Genomic DNA, 27105 nt, shown 5'->3' on the forward strand with positions numbered 1-27105 from the left:
AATTTCACAATCCTCGGTCAAAGCATGGCCTCGGGCTGATTTTTTTTTATTTTCTAGCGGGCGCTGTGGACGAATTAGGCCACGCCCACCAAATATGTCATTGGATCTCTGTTGGGGACTGGACTAGGTTTTGGTGGAGATCAGATGATGTATGTGGAAATTAAAGCCAAACGTATGGCCATGGCGTGATGTCCAACTTCGCCATGCCACCAAGGCCACACCCTTTTATGAAAAGTCACTGTGCTTGAAACGAAGTTAGACCCACCAGTTATCTGTCTTCTGACACACTTCCAAGTTGAGTGGGTCAAGAGGGTCAGAGAGGCACCTTTCCAGGTCAAAAAAGTGACTTCCTGTTCTCAGGGGGCGTAGCTTTGATCATGTTAGCATATGACCCCATAGGATTGTAGGGAACCCGAAGGTCCTCCTTCATGCCAACTTTGGTGTGATTTGGCGTTTCTTTGGGAAAGTTATTGCATTTTTTCACTTTGGGCGGGAACGCCAAGTTCATGCCCCGGCCACGCCCCCGAAACATGGCCGAAAACTCCCGATTTTGACAACTTTTAATCGCCCATGCCTTATCTGTATGTTGACCAAATATGAAGTCGATAGCTCAAAATCCCTAGGAGGAGTTCGTTAAAGTTCAATGTGAGTAAAAGTGAAAAACGGGCTAAAATTGGCCTTTGACCGAAAATGGCCGACTTCCTGTGCGTTTTAGGGCATACCCCCAAGATACATTTTTTCTTGGTTTGAGGAGGTTTACCTGTGTGCCAAATTTCAGAACTCTACGAACTTTACGACTTCGGCCTATCTCATTTTAGGGGGCGCTGTAGAGTCGTTTGGCCACGCCCACTGACAACGACATTAAGGAACAAGAATTTCACGCGGGGGACAATTTTGGGTAAAATCTTGTGAGTTTTCGTGCATGGCAAAGTCCCCAAATTGCCCCGCAAAGACGCAGCGGAAAAAAGAAAGAAAGAAATGATGATAAGAAATCCTTCGATTACAATAGGCCCTTGCAGTTTTCCTGCTCGGGTCTAATAATAAATGAAAATTGATTTTAAACTGCTATAGCTGAATGATTTTGAAACAAGTAGACAGTTGTCCTGTCTTCATAATTTCACCAGAGAAACTGTAAGTCTTTTAAAGCAACACAACGATCATTCACTGATCTCATGACATTAAAGCAGCACCACCGAATCTTTTATGGAGTTTTGCTTGAGGAACTAAGGATAATATATTACAAATAACATAAAATGTTATGGTAGTGGACACAGCAATATAAGCGGTGCAGCTACAAAACGACTAATAATACTAATAACCCAAATAATAATAATAATAACTGTCATATGTTAGCTATCTGAATATTTATATTTACAGTCAAAACATTCAAACAGCGCGCAGTTTGATCTTTGCTGAAACTGGAAAAACTCTTGTTGAATATTTAGACAATTTCTTAGATATCTTGCCGGAGGATCTTTGCAATGAGCAAAACACCATAATAAACTTGTGGCATGTCATAAAATTGTGATGCACACATGAAAGCGTGGTGCAAAACAACTGCAGGCAGGGAGCATAATAGTAGATAATGGGAGGCTTGTTTTGGGGTGTCTCGTGGAAACGCGTTTCAGAGTATAAAAGCATTACATGTATTAGCCTGTAAATTATAAATCATTTAGCGCCATTGCTGGTCGTTCACTGAAAGAAAGTAACGTATTTAGACTGTTTTCCTGCTGCTGACTTTAATCAAAGCGCATCCGAGTAACTCCGACTCTCAGTTTAGGAGGAGTTTGCGACTCCTGTTGCTCTGTGAGACTTTTACCAAAACGCCTTACACACGTAGAGATCGGGCCGAGCGGCAGATCAACAGTTCCCGGGGACCTGCTGTGGGTTTTCTGTCGCGCAAAGTTCAGTCTTGTGTCCAAGCGAACTCGTTCTGGGAAATGAGCCAAACCAGCCGACAGTTATCTTGCAGCTCCGTATGGCCCGGGGTTAAGAAAATAAAGGCAGGCGACCCAGTGAGCGCCATCAGCCTAACGCATACAACTGAAGGATGTCCAGTCGGTTTCGCCCACAGTCGCGCAGGAAACGGTAGGCTTGAAGAATCCGGTAATTGTGCCAGGAGCTGCTGCTCTGGGTGCGTTAATCCGCCAGTCCGTGACATGGAGGCGCGCTGCTGCCAGACAGCTGCTGCTCCACAGGAGGAGTTGTTAAACGCTGACAGCCGCTCCTTTTCTGCGTGCGCCACAATCTCAGAGACAGCCAGAGAGCTGTGCAGAGCAGTGTCCGTGTCTTTGGGTCTCACCATGGAGTCCAGTGACATGAGCGACGTGGACGCAGCAATTCCCCTATGTGGGGCAAATGACCAAATCAGCAGAGAGTATTTCTACGGGGTAGACGCCGCGGCTCTGAGCTGCCCTGAAGCCCAGACCCAGATCACTTACAGGTGTCCCGGCCGGAATGAGCGGCCGGTGCACGGGCAGAAGCCAGCCGTGAAGATGTTTAAAAGTTCAGAGACGCCGGCGCATTTTCATCACCTCACCTCCAGCCGGACGTCTGTGAACGCGCAAAACTTCACACCTGAGCCTGGCGACACAGATCACCTAAATGCAGCCCGCGCCGTTTCCTGCCCTTACGCCCCAGACCACTTAGCGCAGTTCCGAGAGGCCACCGACTGGTCCTGCCGGGCAGCTTACAACCCCCAGGAGGGAGCGCGGGACTTCGGGGATGCCCAGGAGAGCGACTCCGGCGGATATCAGCCGGAGCACAGCGTCAAAATCAAGTCCGAGGGAAGCGAAGGTTGGGGGTCGTTCTGGGGCGGCGGTTACGCCTTTAACAAGAGGTACAACACGCAGTTTTGGGGGTCCAGGCAGTGCATGAACGCACACGAGTCTGAGACGATATGTAATCCATACGAGGGGAGCGTGGTGCGTCCCGAGCAGTGGTACTCTGGCGGGATGCTGAGGACCCCCTATCCCAACTCCGGCGAAATGAAGACTCAGGTCGGAGAGTGGCTGGATGTTGTCTATAACGACACCAGGTAATCCTGTTATTGTTATTATTATTATTATTATACAGCATGGAAGATACTGACTACTGATTGCTGGCTTTATCAAAATGCAAGATGTGCGGTTTTCACACTTTTCAAGTCAATATCTATCTATCTATCTCTATCTATCTATCTATCTATCTATCTATCTATCTATCTATCTATCTATCTATCTATCTATCTATCTATCTATCTATCTATCTATCTATCTATCTATCTATCTATCTATCTATCTATCTATCTATCAAGAATTAAATTTACCAGATGTTTTGAGTTCGCTCTGACTTTAGGTAATCCATCAGATCGCCAAAAAATATCCTACTCACCCATTTAAGTTCATGCAATCGCAGCATGTTTGTTTGTCAGTCAGAATGTAGGAATCCGTAAAATAACATTTCTGACAAAGGTTTCGTATTGTATGCAAAAAAAAACAAAACAAAACAACAACAAAAAAAAAACAGTTATTCCTATTCAACATGTGTCCATATAATCTGATCACCTTTAGTGGTCTGTCTTATTATCCACAGTATATCGGAATACAAAAACAATGCCTTTGGTAACAGATATGTTTCTTTAAATCCAAGTCTTCAAGTCAAATAAACACCATGTCCCCTAACCAGGTTTTGCGGTCTGTGTGACTGGCATTATATGACCACAAAAGAAAATAAGTTAGAAAGCATCAAACCAATAATGAGATAAAAACATGTGTTTCATCTTAGCTTGCTTCCTGTTTATTCCTTGTAGACAGCTGTTTTTAGTGGTGTAGATGCATTTCTACTACATGTGTTTTTTTCCCATTAGGAACCAAATCATGTCCAAGTTTCTGAAAGGTTTTTACAACTCTAACTTAGCTCACGCAGATGAATCAAAAAACTTTGACCAGACAGCTGCTCAAATTCATTATATCAGATACATACATAAAATTTATTAACACAGTTAAAATCAGACAGCATGGGATGAAAGCTTTTTGCAACGAAAAAAAAAAAAACGGTTTTATTGCCCAGGCGTCTGTTTTACAATTTTTGGACCAAACGAAGAGAAGTCTTTGAAGTCTTGTAACTCTCCAGCTCAGGTAGAAAACAAATATAATCAATGCATGCTGAGCCAGCAGCCCATTCAGACAGTATTCGCCAAAGCATTTCATTGTATTATGAAACTGTAATCTGTATTATAAAACCACAAACCTTTAAACTTTCATAAAAAGAGAAAACAAAAAGGATTAGTGCATTAGGCATGTTCTAATCATTTAATATAAATATCACAAAACCAGTAACTTGACTCAGTGTTTGCCATTCTCAATGAAGGATGTGATATGAATGCAATAAACTATAATCCTCCGATGAAATTTGTATGTTTGTGCTAATTTTCTTTTTCCTCTTTTTCTTATAGCACAGTATTTGTATTTTCTTATTGCAATAGCTAAAAAAAAACCTATTAAAATATGTTTTATCTATAAGAGGTGACTTCTTTAGCTTCAAGTTCTCTGAAGATTTGGACTCAAAAGTTATACATCCCCGTGTCCTCTGACGACTTAGTTTGGTTTACAACGCCGAATGGACCTTGTGTGGGTATGTTGACTTCCTCTAGAGTCATATATTACACAGTCGAGTGCCTTCTCCATCCGTCTGAGGTCGTTGAAAGTAATGACTCAGAGAGTGTACTCTCAGACTCCAGTTTTTCAGGGAAACCGTGCTTGTAGGTGCACATGTTTTTGTGGCTTTTGCTTGAATGTTTTGACTGTAGACGGCGACAAGAAACATGCAACTGAGCTCCCCATTCAGTGTGCTTTAGTTTTCAGTGTCCTGTTTAGAGTACAAGATCACCAGACAGTGCTATGGCCTAGCGGTCTGATCCAAAAATCTATTCACTGCAATACTACTGTTTGAAGTGGTTAAACATTCAAACAAAGAAAACATTTTCAGCAGATACACTTAACTATTCATTAACAAGTGCAGTAATGATCTCCTGTTCATCTGTATAAAAGCTGCTCTTTTCTGAACCTTTTCAAGCAACAAATTGCTAAAAAAAAAACACATCACATTATTTCAAACAAGACAAAGTTTTGTTTTCAATGAAAATGTCTCTCAGTATCATTTGTAGCAGAATAATGTGCATTACATGTCATAATATGTTGCTGGAAACATGACGATTGTCTGCAGAATGCATACAAGAATGCGTAAGCATGTTCCACAAATTTAGTAGAAATCTGGATTATGTTTCTTCCAGTTTGGAATTAAGGAGATAATTCAGAGAAAATTGGGAGCAAAATAAGGGTGTGTGGCTGCCAGGCTTATATGCCACGGAAAGCAAAAGTGGATATAAAAAATATAAAATCTTTTGCAAGGCATGGAATCGGTTGATGTTCATGCTTAAACTGTCACGCTACCTGATCAGTGTAGAACAGCAGACTATGACTGTAAACTTGGGTAGAAACAGATGCTTTCAAAGCTGTGACAAAAAGGAAAGCAACAGCCGGGACACCTGGAGATAAGCAGCATGGATGTTGTGCAAGTAGTTGAGATGGTTTTGTCTCATGTAGCTGTACTACTGATTGATACTGTAAATGCACAACAGCAGTATGTTTTTGTATCAAGTACTGTAATATTAAATACTACAGTTTTCAGGTTATAGCGGCAGACATTTTTAAACAGTAAAACATCAGGACTTTTTTTACTGTTTGTTTTTATAAAGATAAAGTTTCTACTCATTGATTGCATGTTTCTGAAGGATGTGATTTAATTGTGCATTCCAGTTTTTACTTAAAGGTAAAATGTCCAAATTATAGGCTAAAAAAATAACCAGAAAATACACCTGAAGTCTGAATTGTAAATGGAAAAGTTGAAAGTTTCTCACTAACCCCAACCTCAAAACTCAATATGGCTGCCATGTTTTAAACCTAGCAATAGCTACAATAATAAACTGTTCATTTATTGTAACTGAGCACAAATGTTAGCAAATGTATGGAGGTTTATATCTTTCTTTAATCAGGTGTGTGCAATTTAAGAGCAGGATTTTTTATTTTCACTGCTATCCATTGTTCTGCTCTTTTCTCCAACTTCTCTCCTCACAGATTGTAAAGGACCAGGCCCACATCTCTATCAGTTTGGTTTTAATACCCAGAACTGAGCTGACTCTCTTCACCTTGCCTAATTTGTTGTCCTTTATAGGTTAGAGCCAAGCTATTGGACTCTGTAGACAGGGGTGAGAAAATAAAACACGTCAGAAGTTATCAGCAAAATGCATTGGTAAATACTCTCTGTCTACTGTTGTCTGGAGTGAGCTCTACTTGCTGGCATGGTTACAAGGCACTCCGATCCCCGAAAAAGCAAACAGAATCCACAAGCAGAGAGGACCTGATTGAGCAGGTTTAACCCAGGCTGGGAGGACGTTTGACCGTACGGAGAATGATGCAGACAGGAGGACAGAATATTTGTGCAAGAGGCATTCAGCTTCAGTGCATAAATAAAGTTTTTAGGGACAGCAGAGCATATTTGCAATCAATCAGAATGTTTTTAGGTGTGAGGACAGATGTTTGAGAAAGAGCACCTTCAAGTGGAAAGTATTGTACTCATGGACGACAAAATAACTTTTTTGAAAATTAAAAACAAAAAAAACAAAAGAATTGTGAATTTATTTTTTTCTCCCCTGCTCAAAACATAAAACGTGTCTTACATGTGTGCCTTTCTAAAAGACAGGCATATAATTTCCTTTTTTTTGGTTGATTGTTTTCTACTTCCTTTGCTCAGGAAAAGTTTATAATTTATTCTCAGTAACAAAGGGTCACTCTCTTTGAAAACTCTATTAGCTATATTTAGGAAAGTTAAAGGAATGAGTACACCAAAGTGTGCTATTGAGTAAAAGTCACTGGTTATTTGTGGTCCTTTTAATGCTCTTAAAATGAAAGCCAATGTCAACGGCTTGTGGCTTTGTGGTAGAGCACACGACCCATGCCTTAGTGTACGACGCAGAAGTTCTGGGCGGCATTTTGGACACCCCTGCCTTAGAACAGAAGTGAGAACTTCTGCTTTTAATTTAAAACTTCCCGCTCTTGATACATTTATACTTACCTCCACAGAAATCCAACTGATTTCCCAACTTGCAGCTGGAACATTGAAGACTTGAGAGCTAAACCAGGACCCGGTATCGCTTGTTCTTGCTTCACCGGTGTCTATTTCAGTTTAAACATAAACCTAAATCATTTCTATTCGAATATTCTCCATTTCACTTCTGTTTTGAAAAGTTTTATTTTGAATCAAAGACATTTTTTTGGCAGTTTAACTCTACATTACAGTGAATAATCTTTGTTTTTACCTTATATTGAGTACCACCACGGGTAAACCAATTATCACCAGTCCTAGTGGCAGTACTTGGTGTGTGAGAACCATGGCACTACAGCATGCTAAACATGCATAAATCACATTGAGCTGATAATAAACCTCGTGCTCTTATGTGTAAAAATCGGTTTGATGAGATCAGTAAAAATTCTGAATGCCAATGGTGTTCTTTTACAAAAGTTATACATAAAAATGTTGAGACAATCTCTGAGCTTGTTAAAAAATTCCTGCTTTTGTATTTAAAGAGTTGCCAGCGTGACGGATTAGTCATTGCAGCTTCCTGTTTTCAAACAACAAAATACCCTGTGGTTTGCATCATCCTGAATCGTCCATTGCAAGGTCCATAAGCTACTATATCTGAGCTGGGATGTGTGCGTGGTTACGGTGGCAATTTATGAGCCTGAAAACACTGCAAAACAGGAAAATCTCACTTTTAACATAATAAGAGTAAATTTAATCAGTCTGAATAGTTGCTAAATGACCAGGATATGTCTTGTAATTTTCTGCAAAACAGAATGCTTCATCCTTGTCATCTTTACACTGAACCTTCATATCTATCTGGCACGTCACTAAGGCAACATTATGTCTGAGTCTCCTCTGTTATCGCTCCTCTCAAGGCCGCAGCCTGCCCAACTTAACCCACGTCTTATCCCAGGGCCACAGCGCGAGCGTTCAAAGCCATTTCTACACCAAATGTAGAAAGCCATCTATATAAGTTGCACCTTGTTAGTGGTTAGTCATTGGGAATTATATGAGGTGTTTTGTGGTTTTTAGACTTCATTTGTCTGCAGTGGGTGATGGTTTCACAAGGAAAAAAGGAGTCAAACCGAATATGGAGTTTTAAAACAAGAAAAGAAAAAATTATTTTGCTAATAATAATGTTTATTTAGGCAGACAAAAAGAAAAAAAATACTGCAAAGAGGTAAACTCCTGTGCCAGCTCGCTGGGACATCACCATTCAAGATTTGTCACATGTTTGTCTCATTTCTTGCTTTACTGCAGGTTTGAGGCCGGCAGAGAGCACATGTTCCCTGTGGAGTTCTTCTTCCCTCCTCAGAGGACGTGCCTGATTTGCTCAGATGAGGCATCTGGGTGCCATTATGGAGCGCTCACATGTGGCAGCTGCAAGGTTTTCTTTAAAAGAGCTGCAGAAGGTAAAGTGTAGAAGTTTCAACTTGGATTTAGAATTTGGTGCCAGCGCTCGATAACGCTTCACACGGTTGTCTGTTGGTATACTGGCACTTGCTTGAGACTTTTTCTGTTTTTGATGATGGGACAAGTTGGTAGTTAAATGAGCTTTATCTCATTATTGTTTTATCATGTTTTAGTGGCTCAGCTAACCTTTGGTTTCTCTGTGTATCAAACAGGTAAGCAGAAATACCTGTGTGCAAGCAAAAACGATTGCACCATTGACAAGCTAAGAAGAAAGAACTGCCCCTCTTGTCGGCTGAAGAAGTGCTTTGAAGCTGGGATGACTCTTGGAGGTAGGACATATTGATGGACTAAATATTTTTTTGAGTCAACAGGATGTAGAACCGCCTTTTGCTGCAGTTTGTGTTCCTGGTTTGGTGGGGTAAGCTCAATCAGATTGGATGGAGAGAGTCTGTAAACATCAATTTGCAGCACATTTTCAGTTGGATTTTGGTTCAACAGGTGCATATGCTTTGCTTTAAAGCATTTCATTGTATCTCTGGCTGCATGTTGTTGTTTAGTAAGAAGGGGAACCTCCACTCCAGACTCAAGTCTTTTGCAGTCGTTTTTTTAAGGCTTCCAAATTATCTTGTATTTTCCTGTCCCACCATCATTCTTCCAATCAACCCTGAGCAGCTCCTCTGCCCCTGCTAAGGAAAAGTGTACGCACAGCATGATGCTACCACCAACTTTTGTCTTTGACATGTTTGCCCTTATCTCTTGGTAGGTCTGTAAGATAATCAAAGCTTGGGATATTGTGTTGTACCCTAACCCTGCTTTAAACCTTTTGTAATACACTCTATATAAACAGATATAAACCTAAGGGGTACATGCAGTAAGTTATTCAGTTTAAGAGAAGTAATTAGTGTAATTAGTAGATTCCCCGCAAATATACTTCAAACCAAGTATGCACAGACACACACACACACACTCACATACAGACACACACAGACAAATATCATCTTGCCAAACTAAAAATCTGCACATATCAAGTCTCCTGATGACACTTCTGAACGTCATACACAGCAAGAGCCTAAATACAAAAAACATCAACACATCCCTACTGAATGCAAGCTGTATTTGTGCATAAATTGGAGAGTTTTCTGGGGTTTTTTACCTGAAAGGTGTGTATGATAAACGTGGACCAAATTAAAAAAAAGCTGCTTTATCTTGGTTGCACGTTGATTTAATTTCAGTGGTCAGTCTTCTTTGGTATACACCTAATATCATTTAAGGTAAAGTTGTACATTAATAATAGTTAAGCTATTCTTGTCTTATCAGGATCTTGCTTACATTTCCTTTTGCTGAAGCCATAGTTTGCGGAAAGATCACACAAGATCAAATAAACATCATTGTAAAAAAGGTATCAGTCAGGATCAAGAAACAGAAAAAATCTACAGTATTATATACATATGATGTAAAACTGTGAAGTTATGAATAATTAAATAAAATATGAAAAAGGGATATGCCAAAAAACTGGATGCTTTTCCAAAATGGACCTAAAGACGAGAGAATGTTGTTAGGGAGCAACTCTGAAGGACCTGCAGGATTTGATTCCAAGTACTGGTTGTACTTTACTTGTGACAATGATCATCTACAGGGGTTGGACAATGAAACTGAAACACCTGGTTTTAGACCACAATAATTTATTAGTATGGTGTAGGGCCTCCTTTTGCAGCCAATACAGCGTCAATTCATCTTGAGAATGACATACAAGTCCTGCACAGTGGTCAGAGGGATTTTAAGCCATTCTTCTTGCAGGATAGTGGCCAGGTCACTACGTGATACTGGTGGAGGAAAACGTTTCCTGACTCACTCCTCCAAAACACACCAAAGTGGCTCAATAATATTTAGATCTGGTGACTGTGCAGGCCATGGGAGATGTTCAATTTCACTTTCATGTTCATCAAACCAATCTTTCACCAGTCTTGCTGTGTGTATTGGTAGATTGTCATCCTGATACACGGCACCACCTTCAGGATACAATGTTTGAACCATTGGATGCACATGGTCCTCAAGAATGGTTCGGTAGTCCTTGGCAGTGACGCGCCCATCTAGCACAAGTATTGGGCCAAGGGAATGCTATGATATGGCAGCCCAACTCTCCCGGATGTGGGGAAAACAGTAAAGGTGGACTCATCAGAGAACAATACATGTTTCAACATCCCTTTCAGACAGCTTCCTCTTGCGTCCACAGTTAATCCTGTTGGATGTGGTTCGTCCTTCTTGGTGGTATGTTGACATTACCCTGGATACCGTGGCTCTTGATACATCACAAAGACTTGCTGTCTTGGTCACAGATGCGCCAGCAAGACGTGCACCAACAATTTGTCCTCTTTTGAACTCTGGTATGTCACCCATAATGTTGTGTGCATTTCAATATTTTGAGCAAAACTGTGTTCTTACCCTGTTAATTGAACCTTCACACTCTGCTCTTACTGGTGCAATGTGCAATCAATGAAGACTGGCTACCAGGCTGGTCCAATTTAGCCATGAAACCTCCCACACTAAAATGACAGGTGTTTCAGTTTCAGTGTCCAACCCCTGTATGTATATACAGTATATACACTGCTCAAAAAAATAAAGGGAACACTCAATTAACACATCCTAGATCTGAATGAATGAAATTTTCTCATTGAATTCTTTGTTCTGTACAAAGTTGAATGTGCTGACAACAAAATCACACAACAATCATCAATGGAAATCAAATGTATTAACCAATGGAGGCCTGGATTTGGATTCACACACAAAATTAAAGTGGAAAAACACACTACAGACTGATTCAACTTTGATGTAGTGTCCTTAAAACAAGTCAAAATGAGGCTCAGTATTGTGTGTGGCCTCCACGTGTCTGTATGACCTCCCTACAACGCCTGGGCATGCTCCTGATGAGATGACAGATGGTCTCCTGAGGGATCTCCTCCCAGACCTGGACTAAAGCATCCACCAACTCCTGGACAATCTGTGGTGCAACGTGACGTTGGTGGATGGAGCGAGACATGATGTCCCGGATGTGCTCAATCAGATTCAGTTCTGGGGAACGGGCGGACCAGTCCATAGCTTCAATGTCTTCATCTTGCAGGAACTGCTGACACACTCCAGCCACATGAGGTCTACCATTGTCCTGCATTAGGAGGAACCCAGGGCCAACCGCACCAGCATATGGTCTCACAAGGGGTCTGAGGATCTCATCTTGTTATCTCTGGCGAGCACATGGAGGGCCATGCAGCTCTCCAAAGAAATGCCACCCCACACCATTACTGACCCACTGCCAAACTGGTCATGCTGAAGGATGTTGCAGGCAGCAGATCACTCTCCACGGTGTCTCCAGACTCTGTCACGTCTGTCACTTGTGCTCAGTGTAAACCTGCTTTCATCTGTGAAGAGCACAGGGCGCCAGTGGCGAATTTGCCAATCCTGATGTTCTCCTGCAAATGCCAAGCGTCCTGCACGATGTTGGGCTGTGAGCACAACCCCCATTTGTGGACGTCTGACCCTCATACCATCCTCATGGAGTCGGTTTCTAACCGTTGGTGCAGACACATGCACATTTGTGGCCTGCTGGAGGTCATTTTGCAGGGCTCTGGCAGTGCTCCTCCTGTTCCTCCTTGCACAAAGGTGGAGGTAGCGGTCCTGCTGCTGGGTTGTTGCCCTCCTACGGCCTCCTCCACGTCTCCTGGTGTACTGGCCTGTCTCCTGGTAGCGCCTCCAGGCTCTGGACACTACGCTGACAGACACAGCAAACCTTCTTGCCACAGCTCGCATTGATGTGCCATCCTGGATGAGCTGCACTACCTGAGCCACTTGTGTGGGTTGTAGAGTCCGTCTCATGCTACCACGAGTGTGAAAGCACCACCAACATTCAAAAGTGACCAAAACATCAGCCAGAAAGCATAGGTACTGAGAAGTGGTCTGTGGTCCCCACCTGCAGAACCACTCCTTTATTGAGTGTGTCTTGCTAATCGCCAAAGATTTCCCCCTGTTGTCTATTTCATTTACACAACAGCTGTGAAATTGATTGTCTATCAGTGTTGCTTCCTAAGTGGACAGTTTGATTTCACAGAAGTTTGATTTACTTGGAGTTATATTGTTGTTTAAGTGTTCCCTTTATTTTTTTTTAGCAGTGTATATAGATATGCATGTGTATGTATGTATGTATGTATGTATGTATGTATAAGTCAAAACCGATAGCGTAATGATGCGTAATTTTTACTGCAGCCACTTCCACTTCATATCCTTAAATTTCCCCGTAAAATGCTTGCAGTCAATTATTCGTCCATGCTGAGAACATAAGTGAAAGGATCTTTTAAGCCACAACTGGAAAAGGGACACCTTTTTACCACAATCACAGCATTAGATCACATTTTCCCTCCACAGGGTTTGTCAGTGACTGGTGGTGAAATTACCAGCATGTCTGCAGCTTTAATTCACATGTCTCGTGTCAGCTTTGTGCCTCCAGTACAATTTTCACCGTTAGCAGAATGAGAAAATGGCAGAGTGAAAATTGAACACAAGACCAAAATTAGCCCACTACATGACAATCTTTACAGCCTAATTTGACAAACAGGTCTTGGTGACAGTAAGGAGAAGTGAATGGAAGAGGTCTAAATTGCATGGCAGCTCAGTCAGGGTCTTGATTATCAGTAGCATCCCCTATTGTGATGATGCAGCAATTGAAGAGAGCCAGCAGAGATGTGCAGAGAATAAAGTACTTGGTCTTGGAAAACCACTAATAGTTTCACTTTTAGGACTTCACTTTTTCTCTAGTAGGCTTTGTTCATTTAGGAACTACTGCACAGCCTCTGTTAAAGTCCTTACAGCACTTTTTAGACATTTTTATTCATAAAGTGCACACAGTAAGTAAGGTGGTAAAAGCTCAGTAGGTTTTTATTGTGAATGGTGTGTATTCACAAAGACAGAAATTGACATATGCATTATTTTCCCAGGCCTTTAAAGCTGTATGGCACCCTACATGGCTCCGTTTTATAAATCTAAATTGATTTGAGCTTATTTATATTTGCTTAAGTATCACTATTTTAGGTAGTAGATACCTTTAACTTATAAAAATCGTGCCTATTTTCATCATTAAAAATGTGTCTGTATCACTCGACCCAGATATTTATGCACATTAAATTAGCCTAAACGTATGTTGTTTTAGGTCAATACGACTTCCACAATTATTCTCTAAATGATAAAATAAGAATTTCCTTTTATTTATTCATATTTTCTTGAACTTCAAAAGTTTGGATACATTAAGATTGCCATGCTTTCCAGCAATTTGGTATAACCCAGATGACGATCTCCTGGCTTTGTAAGCTTATTTCACAACATTTGTGTTAACTGGAGGCATATCTGTTGATGTATTTTAAGGCAACAAACTGCTTTCTTGTATCAAGGAAAAATCTAAAGTAATCTAGTCTGATTTGATGTCAAATGATGAGGGGAATTGTGTTTTTATACAGTGTATGTAAATATCTGGTTTCAGCTGTACATAAATGAAGTGTGAATTTTACGCCACCGGCACAATCTAAACAAGTCGGGAGAGAGCTAAGGAGCAGAAACATATGTGGCGGACTATTTGGTGATGGGTGAGGGTGTCAGGTCTGGGTATAATAAGAGCAGGCTCAGTCTACCCATGCAATGTTAATTTGTGTCCCAACATTTGGAAACAAATTGTGCCAGGAGATGATTCAATCAGTTCCAAAGATTATTTCTCAAATGTTATTGGCAGAAACCTTTGAACATTTTATCAAAATAATCTGGGGGTCTGGGCTAGTCTTAGAGCAGAAAGCAATTGTTGGATGTTTGAGCCTCTCTGCTTTAATTACAGCTGTGATCAATATAAGTAGACAAGCTCTGGAAGGCTTTGAAAAACACTTGTCCTTGATTGCAGATTACTGTTGTAATCAGAAATGTAACTGAGACTGAAAAGCCAGAGGTAAACTTTGTGTGGACACCCTGGCTTGCTGTGTGGGCACTCAGGTGGACAGGTAGCTGTTTGGTAACAAGCAGGCAGGTATATAAAAGGATGAACAAGGTATATTTTATATTTTGAAAGTTGTGCTTTGTTGTCAAATAAGTCTATATTAGAGTCAGCTTTTGGTAAAAATGGGTGTTAGTCTCAATGTGCCAAAGATTTAAAAAAAAGGCTGTCTTGGTTGTAGATAGTGCCCTGAAGCCACTGTATGGATGTTTGTGTGGAGACTGATCCAGAGGTTTTAAAAAAGATACATTTTACAGTTACGTAGACCATTGTTATAACAAAATGTTTCATTTGCCTATTTTGTAAGTTTTGTTATGTATTCCTGACATCAGATTTGTGACCACTTTATATTTGCGGCATACAGTGGCTCTCTGAAAATGCCAGGTTTTTGTGATGTAAAACATGGGACCATGAGGAACAATTTCAAATCTTTTTCAAATTACGGTAATATGTGACATTTATCCAGCACAATTCAACTGAAAAAAACAAGTAAATCTGTTTTGAGGAAGAAAAATAAGAACTAAAAAAGCAATAATAGCCTGATTGCTTATATGTGCACATCCATAAATTAATGTTGTGCTATAGCAGGTTTTGATTCAGTTTTACCTTTCAAAGTTCTCCAAATCTATCGGATTACGAGGATGTCTGCTGTCCACAGGCGTCTTCTGGTGTTCCCATAGATTTTCTGTTGAATTTAATTCTGGACTCTGACCAAAGCTTTAATTTTCCTCAGGTAATTCATGTTTTGTTGATTTAAATGTATGCTAGGACTCATTGTGATGCTGAAAAGAAAACCCGTCTTCAGCTTTCTACCGGACACCTGAATGTTTTGGGTAAAAACTGATATTTGTAACTGTTAATATTTTTATCCTTCTTGAAAAAAAACCTTTTCATCTGAAGAAAAGTAACTCCAGATCATGATGCTGCCACCACCACTTTCACTGAGTGCTCCTAATCTTTATTGTTGTTTTTGTGTCAATCTCACATTTTGAAAACAAAATTTTTGTTTCTATTAGACCATAACATATTCTTCAAACAAGGTTTTGGAAGATTTTAGCCTGGCCTGGATGTATTATTTGGAATAAAAGGCTTTTCTCCCGACCATACTCCTTAGTCCTGGCGCATGGAGAATATACAGTATATATACATGTATATATAGATATATATACATATATATATATTTGCGGACATGCTTCTGCTGTGTCTCAAAGCTGAAATACAGTGTTTTCAAAGTATTTATACTTTTAAGTGTAGCATGCATTGGTATTCAGCCTAATTTATTTCTCAATAGAATCCAGTGCAACATATTGCCTTAAGAAGTTCCCTAATTAGTAAATAGTTTTACTTGTGCGTGATTTCTCTGTAACAAATATGACTGTTCTGTGAAGAGATTTGGCGTTTATTGAAGAGTGGCAAACAGAAGGCCGTTGTTGAAAGAATAAGTCAAATTTGCCACAAGCCATGTAAGAGGCACAGCTAACGTGGTAGAAGGTGACTCGGTCAGATAAAAAACTAAATTTATCTTATTGACCTTTATGCAAAATGCTACAAACAGTGTAGCTACTGCTTCTTACTGCCCTGATAAGAGTGTCACCTTGGTAAACCATGGCGGTGGCAGCATCATTCGGTGGGGATGCTTTTACTTCAGCAGGGACAGTGAAGCTGGGCACAGTGTAGCTAAACATTGACGGAGCTAAATAAAGGGCAAGACTAGAAACAAAACATTCAGCCGGAGTGGATGGGTTAAGGTCAAATGTTATTCATTTGATAGAATAGTTTAGTCAAAGATCTGACTTAGATGCTCACCATCTAGTCTGAATAAGCTTGCGAATAAGAATTGGTAAAAAAAAAAAAAAAGGCAGCCTCTACACGTGCAGAGCTGGTAGAGAAGTACCAAAAAATACTTCTACTGTGGTTCTCCAAAGTATTTACTCTGCTAAACACAAAGGAATGCCAAACACAGCATGACTGACATTTGTTTTTGAGTCTGTCATGTTTATATTAGTTGATTTTTACTATTTTATGCTTTTATGGTTTTTAAACTATATGAATGTCTGTCACTGTTGATACTGGTAAATGGAGTTGCTGTCTTGCTAGATCCGTCTTGGAAAAGAGATTTTAAATCTCAGTGAGATTTTATCTGGATAAGTAACGGTTTTATGTACACTTTTGAGATTTCTATTTAGAAAGAATGGTAAAAACCAATTACCATTTTCTTTTCGCTTCACTTCTATGTAGTGTTGGTTTATCACATAAAATTACAATAAAATATATTGAAGTTTGTGGTTGGAATGGGACAAAGTGTGAAAAAGGTCAAAGAAGTACTATCCTGGAAATGAAAATCCCTATCTAGGATCTCCACATTAGACTTTTTGTAAGGATGGGTTAAATCCCTCACTGGCTGCTGTTTCACACCCCAAATGTTAGCTTTAAACCTTTTAAGTTATTAAGTAACACAAGTTGGAATTAGTTGGAATTTTCCTCAAGGTTTTCTGTGCAATAGTTGACAAACTTAGCTACACTGTCAAAGTTCTGCAGTCAGATTACTGTAAATGTTTTTCTTTGCTCAACACATTTGTGATGTTACATAGTTAGAAAGATGTGCTTTACAGCGACTCTGCAGTGGCTACTTTCGGTTTTAGTCCAAAGTCATGATATTTGCAGATTTTCTCCAGAAACACGTACAGGAAGCTTTGATGCTGTGCAAATTGTTATTTTGATGTGCCTTTTTTTGTTTGTTAATTTACAAATCCCTTAAATCCCAGTCTGGTTTGACTTGATGTGTCTTACATTTATTACCTCTTAACTCATGCCTTAGTGCGTGATTATTTGGAGATTGGGTTACTTTTTATATGTCTGGTTTTAACATTAATATTTGTCATTTTGATCCCATTCTCAGTGCTGACTTTAAAGACAACGTGGAACTGTCCAGTAGGGAAAAACAAAGTGTCTCACTGTCAACAAAATTGGTTTCTGTTTTTTAACCTTGAAATCTGTTTGGATCGTTGGTGTTAAACATGAGTCTAATTATCTCAAAGGGTCGGCGTTTTTGCTCCTGTTCCCAGAGCTTCAAACTCACTTAGCTTTCTTTCTATGACCCCACACTGTCGAAGGCTTTTCAAAAACATTCCTAAATTCTTTTTCACCTAAAAGGGGCTAACAATCCAAAAAATTTACAGACACTTAAAAATACCAAAGGCAAGGCTGACATAAACACAAATGAACGAAAAAACATTTAATCCAATTTGAACACCAAGGACTCCAAGAGAAAATGCAACAGTAAAGGCGTCTTCTAGCTTTATTTATTTACATGACAATCGGAGACATCTGCTCTTAATATAAAAGCTATATGTCAAAGCAATTTACTGTCATCAAATATAATGTCTTACATTTGAGAAATAACCAAAACCCCACCCAGCTAAGTGAAGATAATGGAGCAACACTCCCATTGGAAATGTCCAGCAGATGTTTGAGCTGGCAACAAGTTCTTTGTTCATCAATGATAATGCAAGAGGAAAAACGTTACTAGCACAGTTTGTGGCAGTATGAATTTGGATCATAGCATTGTGGGTTTGTTTTAATTTTATATGCAATAGTTACTGTCCTATGTGGCTTTTTGACTGAATGAAGTGAGTGAGGTTGCAGTCTGCTAGATAAACATGTCAGTTGTTAATCTAAAGAATAACAGAGGCCCTCTGAAGGTAGAAGAGGTTAAGTTGGACCCAACAGCTGCAAGCAGTTGTGGAAAGTTGTTGCTTTGCATTCTTTCAAACTTAAGAAGATGTTGTGAATTGAAGCGGTGATGTTCAAAATATTTTTTTCCATGAAAGCAAAGCACATCAATGTATATTCACACAAAGAAACAATATAATTTATTTAGCCTTGCCAAGAATTGTTTCTAAATAAACATTGCAAAACATCATACAAATCCTTTTTAAATCCTAGTAGACACCTCAGATTACATCATCAACATCTTGACTATAACTGCAGCAAATTTAGACTGAATCAGTTGAAGCATATTTACTGGCACATTGCCCACAACGGTTTTAGTGGGCAATGTGCCAGGCAGAACTAGCAATTTGGCACAATTTAGCCAAATGTGCCAAAACTGTGCCAAATGTTTTTTTCAACTCATAAATAGGAATCTGGTCAACTCTGATGAATACAATGAACAGGTCCCACTCTGGAGTAGGTGTCTTCAGCTGTGCCTGGGATTTGTTAAAGGTGCGAAGTAGTGTGCTGCAAGGCATGGCAGCAGCTGCAGTAATAGCGAAGATTAATATACAAATGAAACGTTTGTATATCAATCATTTGTCAGAAAAAGTAGTTTGAAGATTTGTTAAGTGAGAAAGTGGACTTCAAAACTTCATCTGTGCTGTTAGTTCATTCATAATAAGCCTACATTGAAATGTTTTTTCTGAGACTTCGGAGCAGCAGAGCTCCACTTACAGGCTGGTCAGGCTGCTAAGTTAAGCTAAGATGACCGCGCATTTGGACAGGGACTTCCCCGCTAACCGCTGCCTGATCTCGGCCCGGCACTCTGGAATTTCCTGCTACCTGTTGTCTGTTTGTGCCGACTAAAACTGAATATAAAGCGTTTAGTAGGTATGTGGTGAATTTAAACTTTATACTAACCCTAGCCCTAACTAAGTGGAGTATAAACTCTTATATTTATTTATCATATATATATATGTATATATATATATATATATAATATATATATATATATATATATAATATATATACATATATATATATATATATATATATATAATATATATATATATATATATTAAAATTTTTCATACTTTTATGCAAACAGTTCTGCACAGGAGGAGAAACCACAGTTCCAGGTTTGGATGCAGTTCCTGAGAGGCTCAGTGACCCTCCTCATGTCCTGCCATCAAGAATCAAGAATCTTTATTGACCTAATGGACCCATAATGGAATTTTTGTCAAGACTCCCAGTACAGAATGCGCATATATAGAACTTAGGCAAAAAATGTAAAACACGGCGAATAAGATTGTCCACTCTACTTTCAACCCATCTTTCTACTTTATACATAAATATTTGCTTATGATTAGACAGTCAAGGTATCAATTCCCTATACTTTTGGACTAATTTTTTTTTTATTGTAAAAAATATTTTTTTTACTAAAAACATTTTTCTGTAGTCATCAACATGGGTTTGCCTGATAATAAATGAAAATAAGTTTTCCTGCTTATGGATCTAGTACAACTTGAGGAAAAATGGGAGGAATTAATCAACTGTATAACTGTATGAGCTCATCATCTATTATTTATCAGTTGAAACAAAAAATATTTATTAGCTAATAGTCTTTTACACTGATTAAAGAAGTAATGCCATCTGCTAGAATGAAGGTGTATTACTGTTTTCCTTACAACTTCCCCATACGTCTGGCTGATTTGAATAAACAATCAGTGACAATGGAAAAGAATGTACAAAATTCCCTGGAATTCCTATTACCCGGTCAAAATAAATCCTGGGGTTTTAAATCCTGGGATTTTGGTGGAAAAGGGGCTATTGTGGCATTCAGGGCCTTAAGCCAATCGGCTCCCTGCCTCTGAAATGATCTCCCTCCTGACATCAGAAGCACTGGATTCTGTCTCTTTTTAAATCCCATCTTAAAACTCTGTTCAAACAAGCATTTTCACCCTGACTGATCACAATGTTCCTATTATTTAATTTCCATTTTTTATTGCTTTTTCATTACTGTAAAGTGACATTGGGTGCCTTGAAAGGAGCCTTTAAATAAAATGTATTATTATTACTATTAAAAATAAACTGTTTCAGTGTATTTAATTAAATCAAAAATGTAAATGTCTGTCTGGACAATATTGGCTTGTGTGGCAAAGAGTTTTGACAGTGATCTAAAGAGATTATGTCAAGGGGAATGGTCAAAGATAACTCTCTGTCTGTTCCCTGTGAGCTGTAATTGGACAGTAAACACTGTCCTATCGGCAAAAGGGGGTGAAACAGCAGGGGTGACAATAAAAGTTTCCCAAAAGCAATAACCTCTTATAATATGTACCCACTGAACAAACCTACACCTACTCAAAGCCTGGTTTTTTTTGTGTAAGGTTACACAAGTGTAGTAAAATATGTATTTAAGACTTTTTACAGATCTTTACCAGCATCGGTTTTCAAAGAGTTGGGAGAAGATATTTTAACTGTTTGGCCATTTTTAGAAGCAATGGATTTCCACTTGTAACAAGATTATTTCTTTAATCGACAAATGGATTAGATCACATAAAACAGGATTGTAGAGTATATATACTCTGTGGTCAATAAAACAACTAAGAAAATTCATAACCTACAATTAATGAAGCAAATAGATAAAATTAATTGATAAGACTATTAAAATATGATTATGACTTTTAGCAACTAAATGTGGCAATACAACAAACATGCATCTGCAGCTAAAACATAATTATCCAATGCTGTTTTTTACAGCTGGTCTTCCCAACAGTCTGCAGTTACTGGAGTGTTTAATCGTTTAATCTGACAGACTAAAGCAGCTACAGATTCACATTTGGTCTGTTGAGGCATGTGCTCTTATTCAAATGACGTGCTTTTGTTATTAGTTTGCACTTTTTGTTTATTAAACCTGTTTCCTTGTCTGAGCCTAATGATTCACATCAAAGGGCAGTATTGGTTACAGAGATTTCATAATCCAATTTATTTATTGTTTTTGTTTTGTTATTTATTTAGGATATTTAAAATGTCTTCCAGTTGTTTTTTAGAAATTGAAGTTTATTGATCTTTGAGAGAGTAGCTACTTCCATTATTATGCCTTTATCATTATGTTATATGAAAATCGTCTCTAAACGGCAATATTATTGTTTATCGTGATAATTTCTGGGACAATTTATTGTCAAGCAAAATTTGTTATCGTTACAGGCCTAATCATAAATCTCAAACTGTGTTTTATAGAATCTCTAATCAGTTTAGACTTAATCCCTCTGCAGGTTTAATCAGTCTAAGTATTTGGATTTTAAAGTAGAGATGATCAAATACAGTCCAGATTCATTCTAGCTTTAAACTTTAGCCAGCTAAGGTGTCTTAAAAGTGTTTTTTATTTTGTTATTTTGTTGGGGCACTTTGTTGTTGATTGTTTAGTAACCAAAATACTGCTGGGTAAACAACTTAAAATGGTGGAGACTTCTTCAAATTTGTTGTCACTAAATGTTGTCAGCCAGGCAGAAGAGGAGCCATCATTGATCAATCTGTAAAACACAACAGGTGTAACTGAAGAACTACTTCTTTTTGTACTTCAAGATAAGAGTCCTAAACAGGGATACAACTGGGCATCAGACATTAAACACTCATCGAGGTGCTTTATCATTCCAAGATCTCCCGCCACTAGATCTTGTGTGGTGAAGGGGGATTTGAGATGCTATGTCGAACCTCTCCTGCTTCATTCACTTTCTACCAGACTTTTGTACATATAGTTTTACACAGAAATCCACTTTTCATTGATGAAATAATGAGATAATGATGTCTAGAGCTTACACCAAAGAGAAAGGTCTCATAGAGGCCATACTCTTGTCTATTCATTAGATAGACAAGGTACCTTACATATGGTGTTTTTTTTCCTTGTGCAAGCAACTATTCTAAAAACGACTGATATGATAAAGATGTTGATTATAATAGTGATGAGTCTGGTAAAGGCACAGAAAAATTGCAACCACTGAGGAGAAAATGGGAGAAGAATCCTACACGTGGAATTTGATTTGGCTGCAAATTGAGCTTATAATGGATCACTTTGCAGTTCCCTCACTGGGCATTTAAGCTGTCCACAATGAATCTGACCCCAGAACTGAGTTTTCTGGTCAGTTTACTGACCACCTTGAAAGTCTGACAGACAATAACACCCAGTTTCTGTGATTTAACTTTTGTACTGAGTTTGAATAAGAGAAAAACAAATAGATATCTGCTTTAACCAGTATTCTCGGTATCTCTGTGTGTGGTTATATTGGCTTCATCTGAAATATGGGGAGCTGAAGGTTAGTTCAACCCAACCGATTCACACTCTGCTCTGCAAAGATCAGACACCTGTCTGTGTCACAACTGAGAAAACCAGGGAAGACTTTAATTAACTATTTGTACCTGAAATGTTTGTTATTGGATCAGAGATGAAATGAAAATTTTATATAATTTGCAATTTTCCTTCAAAAGATTTAAGTCGTGTCTAAAACTAGCAGTTCAATATTTATCAAACCAAACAATGGAGCCAGGCTACAGAAATTATGTCTAATTGTATCTTTCTTCACAATACTTCAACAGATTTATTGCTTTTGAATGATATCAGTGGGCTACAGGATTTTGTCTCTGCTAGTTGGATTTAAGAGTAGCAACACAACACAAGTGTTTGTTCTTAATTTCCCTCTGGGACTTAGTAACTACGTATATGTGTTTTGCTGTTATTCTCATTCATCCTTAAAAGAAAACAAAACCAGAAAAAGCACAAGAAGCAAGACCAATGCTGAATCTGTCTGCAGTCATAATGTTTGGAAAGAAAACTGTCACAAATAGCAATAGGTGAATTATTGTTAGTCGTAAGAAAAACTTGCTTGTAAATAAGCATATTGCAGATGCTTAGATTCATATTCTGTTCTGTTCTTATACTATGACAGTATATCTGCTTTATCAAAATAAAAAAAAACAGCTCTCCAATTTGGTTCTTAAGTACTGGATGCCATTTGGAGCAGATGCTGCAAGATGTTCTGAATTCTATTGGAAAGATTTTGATTCTTCATAATCACCTGGGATGGAGAACAGGAGATATTTGTCGGAAAAAAAACAAGAGTCCCACTGTTTTTCAAGTCTTAGATACTTGTAGTTCAAAGTAAAAATGAACAAAATAGTGAACCTGTGTTGATGAAGCAGGTGTTTAACAAATGGAGTTTAAACGAAAATTCAGAATGAAAGACTCACCTCCACCTTCCAATGACTCTTCTGTGCGTCTCCCGGCCTTCCAATCAGCATCCTGTCCGTCTGATTCTCCATCCAATCACCTTCCGACGCCTTGTTTTGAAAGGACCTTCAGCTGTGTTCATCCTCGCCTGTCAGCTGAGCTCATCCCTCCTCCACCCCACCTCCACCATCTTCCTTCACATCTACTCCTGGCTTCCTCGCTCCCTGGCCGACAATCCACCACCAGTGTCGGATCAGGGGAAAGACATCTCTAAATCTAGACCTTACAAATGTTCATATTAACTCATGTCATTCTCAGCATTCATGTCTTCCTCTCAGGTCCGAGCGCCAAAGAAATAACTATGTAATTTCTCATCATTAAAACTTTTCTAATTGCCATCCCTCTCTTTGTGAGTCTTTTCAGACTGAAATACAATTTATCCCCCTCATTGTTAGTGCGGAGCGGCATGATGATGTTACAGACTTCCATCAGATGAGGCCCATCTGTTCAGGGAGTTTCTGTCAAATGAAATATGATTCATTACCTGAAAACATATTACTGGATCTATACTGAAAACTGATAGTTTTTTTCAAAAATACTTAAGAGCCCTTATAGTCCACAAGCGAAGTATAAAGGTTTTCAAATAGATTATTTGGGACATAGTTTGTCACGATTAAAAGAACATAAGACCAAAATCCAGATGTGCAGGAGGCAGGATATGGATGCGAACCAACTAATTTACTAGTTAAACCACCGTGAAACATCTTAACAAGAACCAAACCCAAGAATAAAACAGCAAACAAACAAACTAGGTGAAGGTATGGTCCGATGCTGGTGCTGAAGTAGCATGTGTAGTACCATGCAAAAGAATTACATTTTATTTTCACATTGCAGCCACAAACGTATGTGACTGAACAATACAGAGTTGTGTAGAATTGTGAGCTGGTAGGTGAGAATACTTTTTTTTGAAGATTTGTAATCTTTTATCTGCCCCAGTCTCTACTCTTTTTGAACAGCCAATACGTTTTCTTCTGGGATTGCTCGGTATTTAGCTCCATCCATTCTCCAGTCATGTCTTACCAGCTTCCCTGTCACAACTGAAGAGAACAAATCCCTACAGCATGATGCTGCTCCTTTTTGTTTGGCATATCTTGTTTAGCATACAGGCCAACAGTTTCCAATTTTACTCTAATCATACCAGAGCAGCTTCTTCTGTGTCTGCTGTGTCCTCTTTATAGCATGTGAAAAACAATTCAAACAGAACTTCTGATTTCTTTAATATAGTATAGTATAGCATAGCATAGTATAGTATAGTATAGTATAGTATAGTATAGCATAGTATAGCATAGTATAGTATAGTGTAGTGTAGTGTAGTGTAGTGTAGTATAGCATGGGATAGCATAGCATAACATAGCATAGTATAGTATAGTGTAGTATAGTATAGCATGGGATAGCATAGCATAGCATAGCATAGTATAGTATAGTGTAGTGTAGTGTAGTGTAGTGTAGTATAGTATAGCATGGGATAGCATAGCATAGCATAGCATAGCATAGTATAGTATAGTGTAGTGTAGTATAGCATAGCGTGGGATAACATAGTATAATATAGTATAGCATAATATAGTATAGCATAGTATAGTATAGTATAGTATAGTATAGTATAGTATAGTATAGTATAGTATAGTATAGTATAGTATAGTATAGTATAGTGTAGTATAGTGTAGTGTAGTGTAGCATAGCATAGCATGGGATAGCATAGCATAGTGTAGTGTAGTGTAGTATAGCGTGGTATAGTATAGCACAGCACAGCACAGCATAGTATAGTATAGTATAGTATAGTATAGTATAGTATAGTATAGTATAGCATAGTATAGTATAGCATAGTATAGTATAGTATAGTATAGTATAGTATAGTATAGTATAGTATAGTATAGTATAGTATAGTATAGTATAGTATAGTATAGTATAGTATAGTATAGTATAGTATCACTCTTTCTTTAAGGCCAGGTTTGTTGATTTCACAACTAATAGGAAAAACTAAATGCCACATACTGTAGTAGTGCATTCTGGGTACTTGACGGCTGTGTGGCAGATAGGTAAAAACACAATGTGTAGGTGGCAGTCTAAATGAGAGACAGAAAGACAAAGTTATAATGGTGGTGTGTTGTTTCAAAGAAGCTAGGATCTATCAACATGAAAAATTAAGCATTGGAAACTGTCCTGTCAACAGATTCTCCAACTTGAGCTGTGGATCTCTATAGTTCCTCCAGAGTTAACACAGGCCTCTTCGCTGTTTCTGCAATTTTAATTATTTGCTATGATTAATGCTTTAAGTAATGCATTTTCAAATGATGAATTATAACCTAACCCAGCTTTAAACAAAACTTTCCTGTCTGCTGTGTTCCTTGGTCTTTAATGATGCTTTTTCTCACTGATGTTCTCTAACAAACCTCTGAGGCTTTCACAGAACAACTGCCTCAAACTGAAAATAAATTACTTTCAGTATAAATCTTTACAAACCAGAGTTAAATTTCCATACTGACAATAATTTGTAAATTAATTAGCTATTTATTATTATTCAGTCAAATTACACTTTATTTTAATAACACTCCATATATCTCATGCCCAGGTAAGAGTTTATAATTTTTTTATTTTGACTGGAAGCCATTCTAGAAAACATCTGGTGAAGGAGGAGTAAGTACAGGAACAACTGACATCTAGAAGCATAAAACATTACAAGACCTGAAATACCAAAACACACACAAAAAGAACAATACTCAAAAGCCATGACAAACTATTAATTACCAGGATGTGACAGTAATGAAAAATTGCTCAATGTGATCATTCTGGCGGTTCAATCACAGCATCTTTTTGTTGACTGCAGTCAACTGGCATGGCTCTAACAGTTAAATAAAAAACAGATTTTTAATGTAAGATTTTTGATCTAAAATGCAAAATGTATCACATGGTTTATTTTTCCATGATGCCAAACTTTAAAACAACTTCAGCTTGTTTAAATATAATAAATATTTGAAGTGATAAATGGAAAGCTATGCTTTGGGACCAGAGCCATACCAACTGTTAGTTATTAAATTGTATCTTTTTAAAAACAAAGAAACTTATGTTGTTCTTCCTTTTTCTACTTGTAGCACGCAAACTAAAGAAGATTGGGCAACAGAAGAACCCCGAAGAACATCCTGTACAGGAAGCCGCAGAAGTACCCCGCAACATGTCTCCTAAATCAGGCCTGAACTTGAACTCCCAGATGGTCTTCCTGAACATCCTGGAATCCATTGAGCCTGAGGTGGTGAATGCTGGACACGACTGTGGCCAACCAGACTCAGCTGCCGGCTTGCTCACCAGCCTGAATGAACTGGGAGAGAGACAACTGGTCAAAGTGGTCAAGTGGGCTAAAGGATTACCAGGTAGGAAACAATCATTTACTCACAGAGATAGTTATCAAGTGAGTCGTTTGGTGGGTTCAAAAGTGAAAGAGGTTATTATTCTATGTACTCGTACTCGTCTACTCGTACTCGTCATCTTCCGCTTTATCTGGACCGGGTCGTGGGGGCAGCAGACTCAGCAGAGACGCCCAGACGTCCCTCTCCCCAGA

The 27105-nt window shown here is 38.6% G+C and overlaps 1 protein-coding gene across 1 annotated transcript in view; it reads left to right on the forward strand.

The window, feature by feature from the left end:
• The first annotated feature begins 1474 nt into the window (after positions 1-1474).
• The window catches only part of ar (androgen receptor), a 46691-nt gene continuing 21060 nt past the window's right edge, over positions 1475-27105 (forward strand). The window contains exons 1-4 of the mRNA XM_047378996.1: positions 1475-3037; positions 8383-8534; positions 8748-8864; positions 26642-26917. Coding sequence (XP_047234952.1) covers positions 1941-3037; positions 8383-8534; positions 8748-8864; positions 26642-26917 — 1642 coding nt within the window. The 5' untranslated portion in view covers positions 1475-1940. The remainder of the gene's footprint in view (positions 3038-8382; positions 8535-8747; positions 8865-26641; positions 26918-27105) is intronic.

The sequence above is a fragment of the Girardinichthys multiradiatus genome, chromosome 11, assembly GCF_021462225.1.
Source record: "Girardinichthys multiradiatus isolate DD_20200921_A chromosome 11, DD_fGirMul_XY1, whole genome shotgun sequence".
Lineage (NCBI taxonomy): Eukaryota > Metazoa > Chordata > Actinopteri > Cyprinodontiformes > Goodeidae > Girardinichthys > Girardinichthys multiradiatus.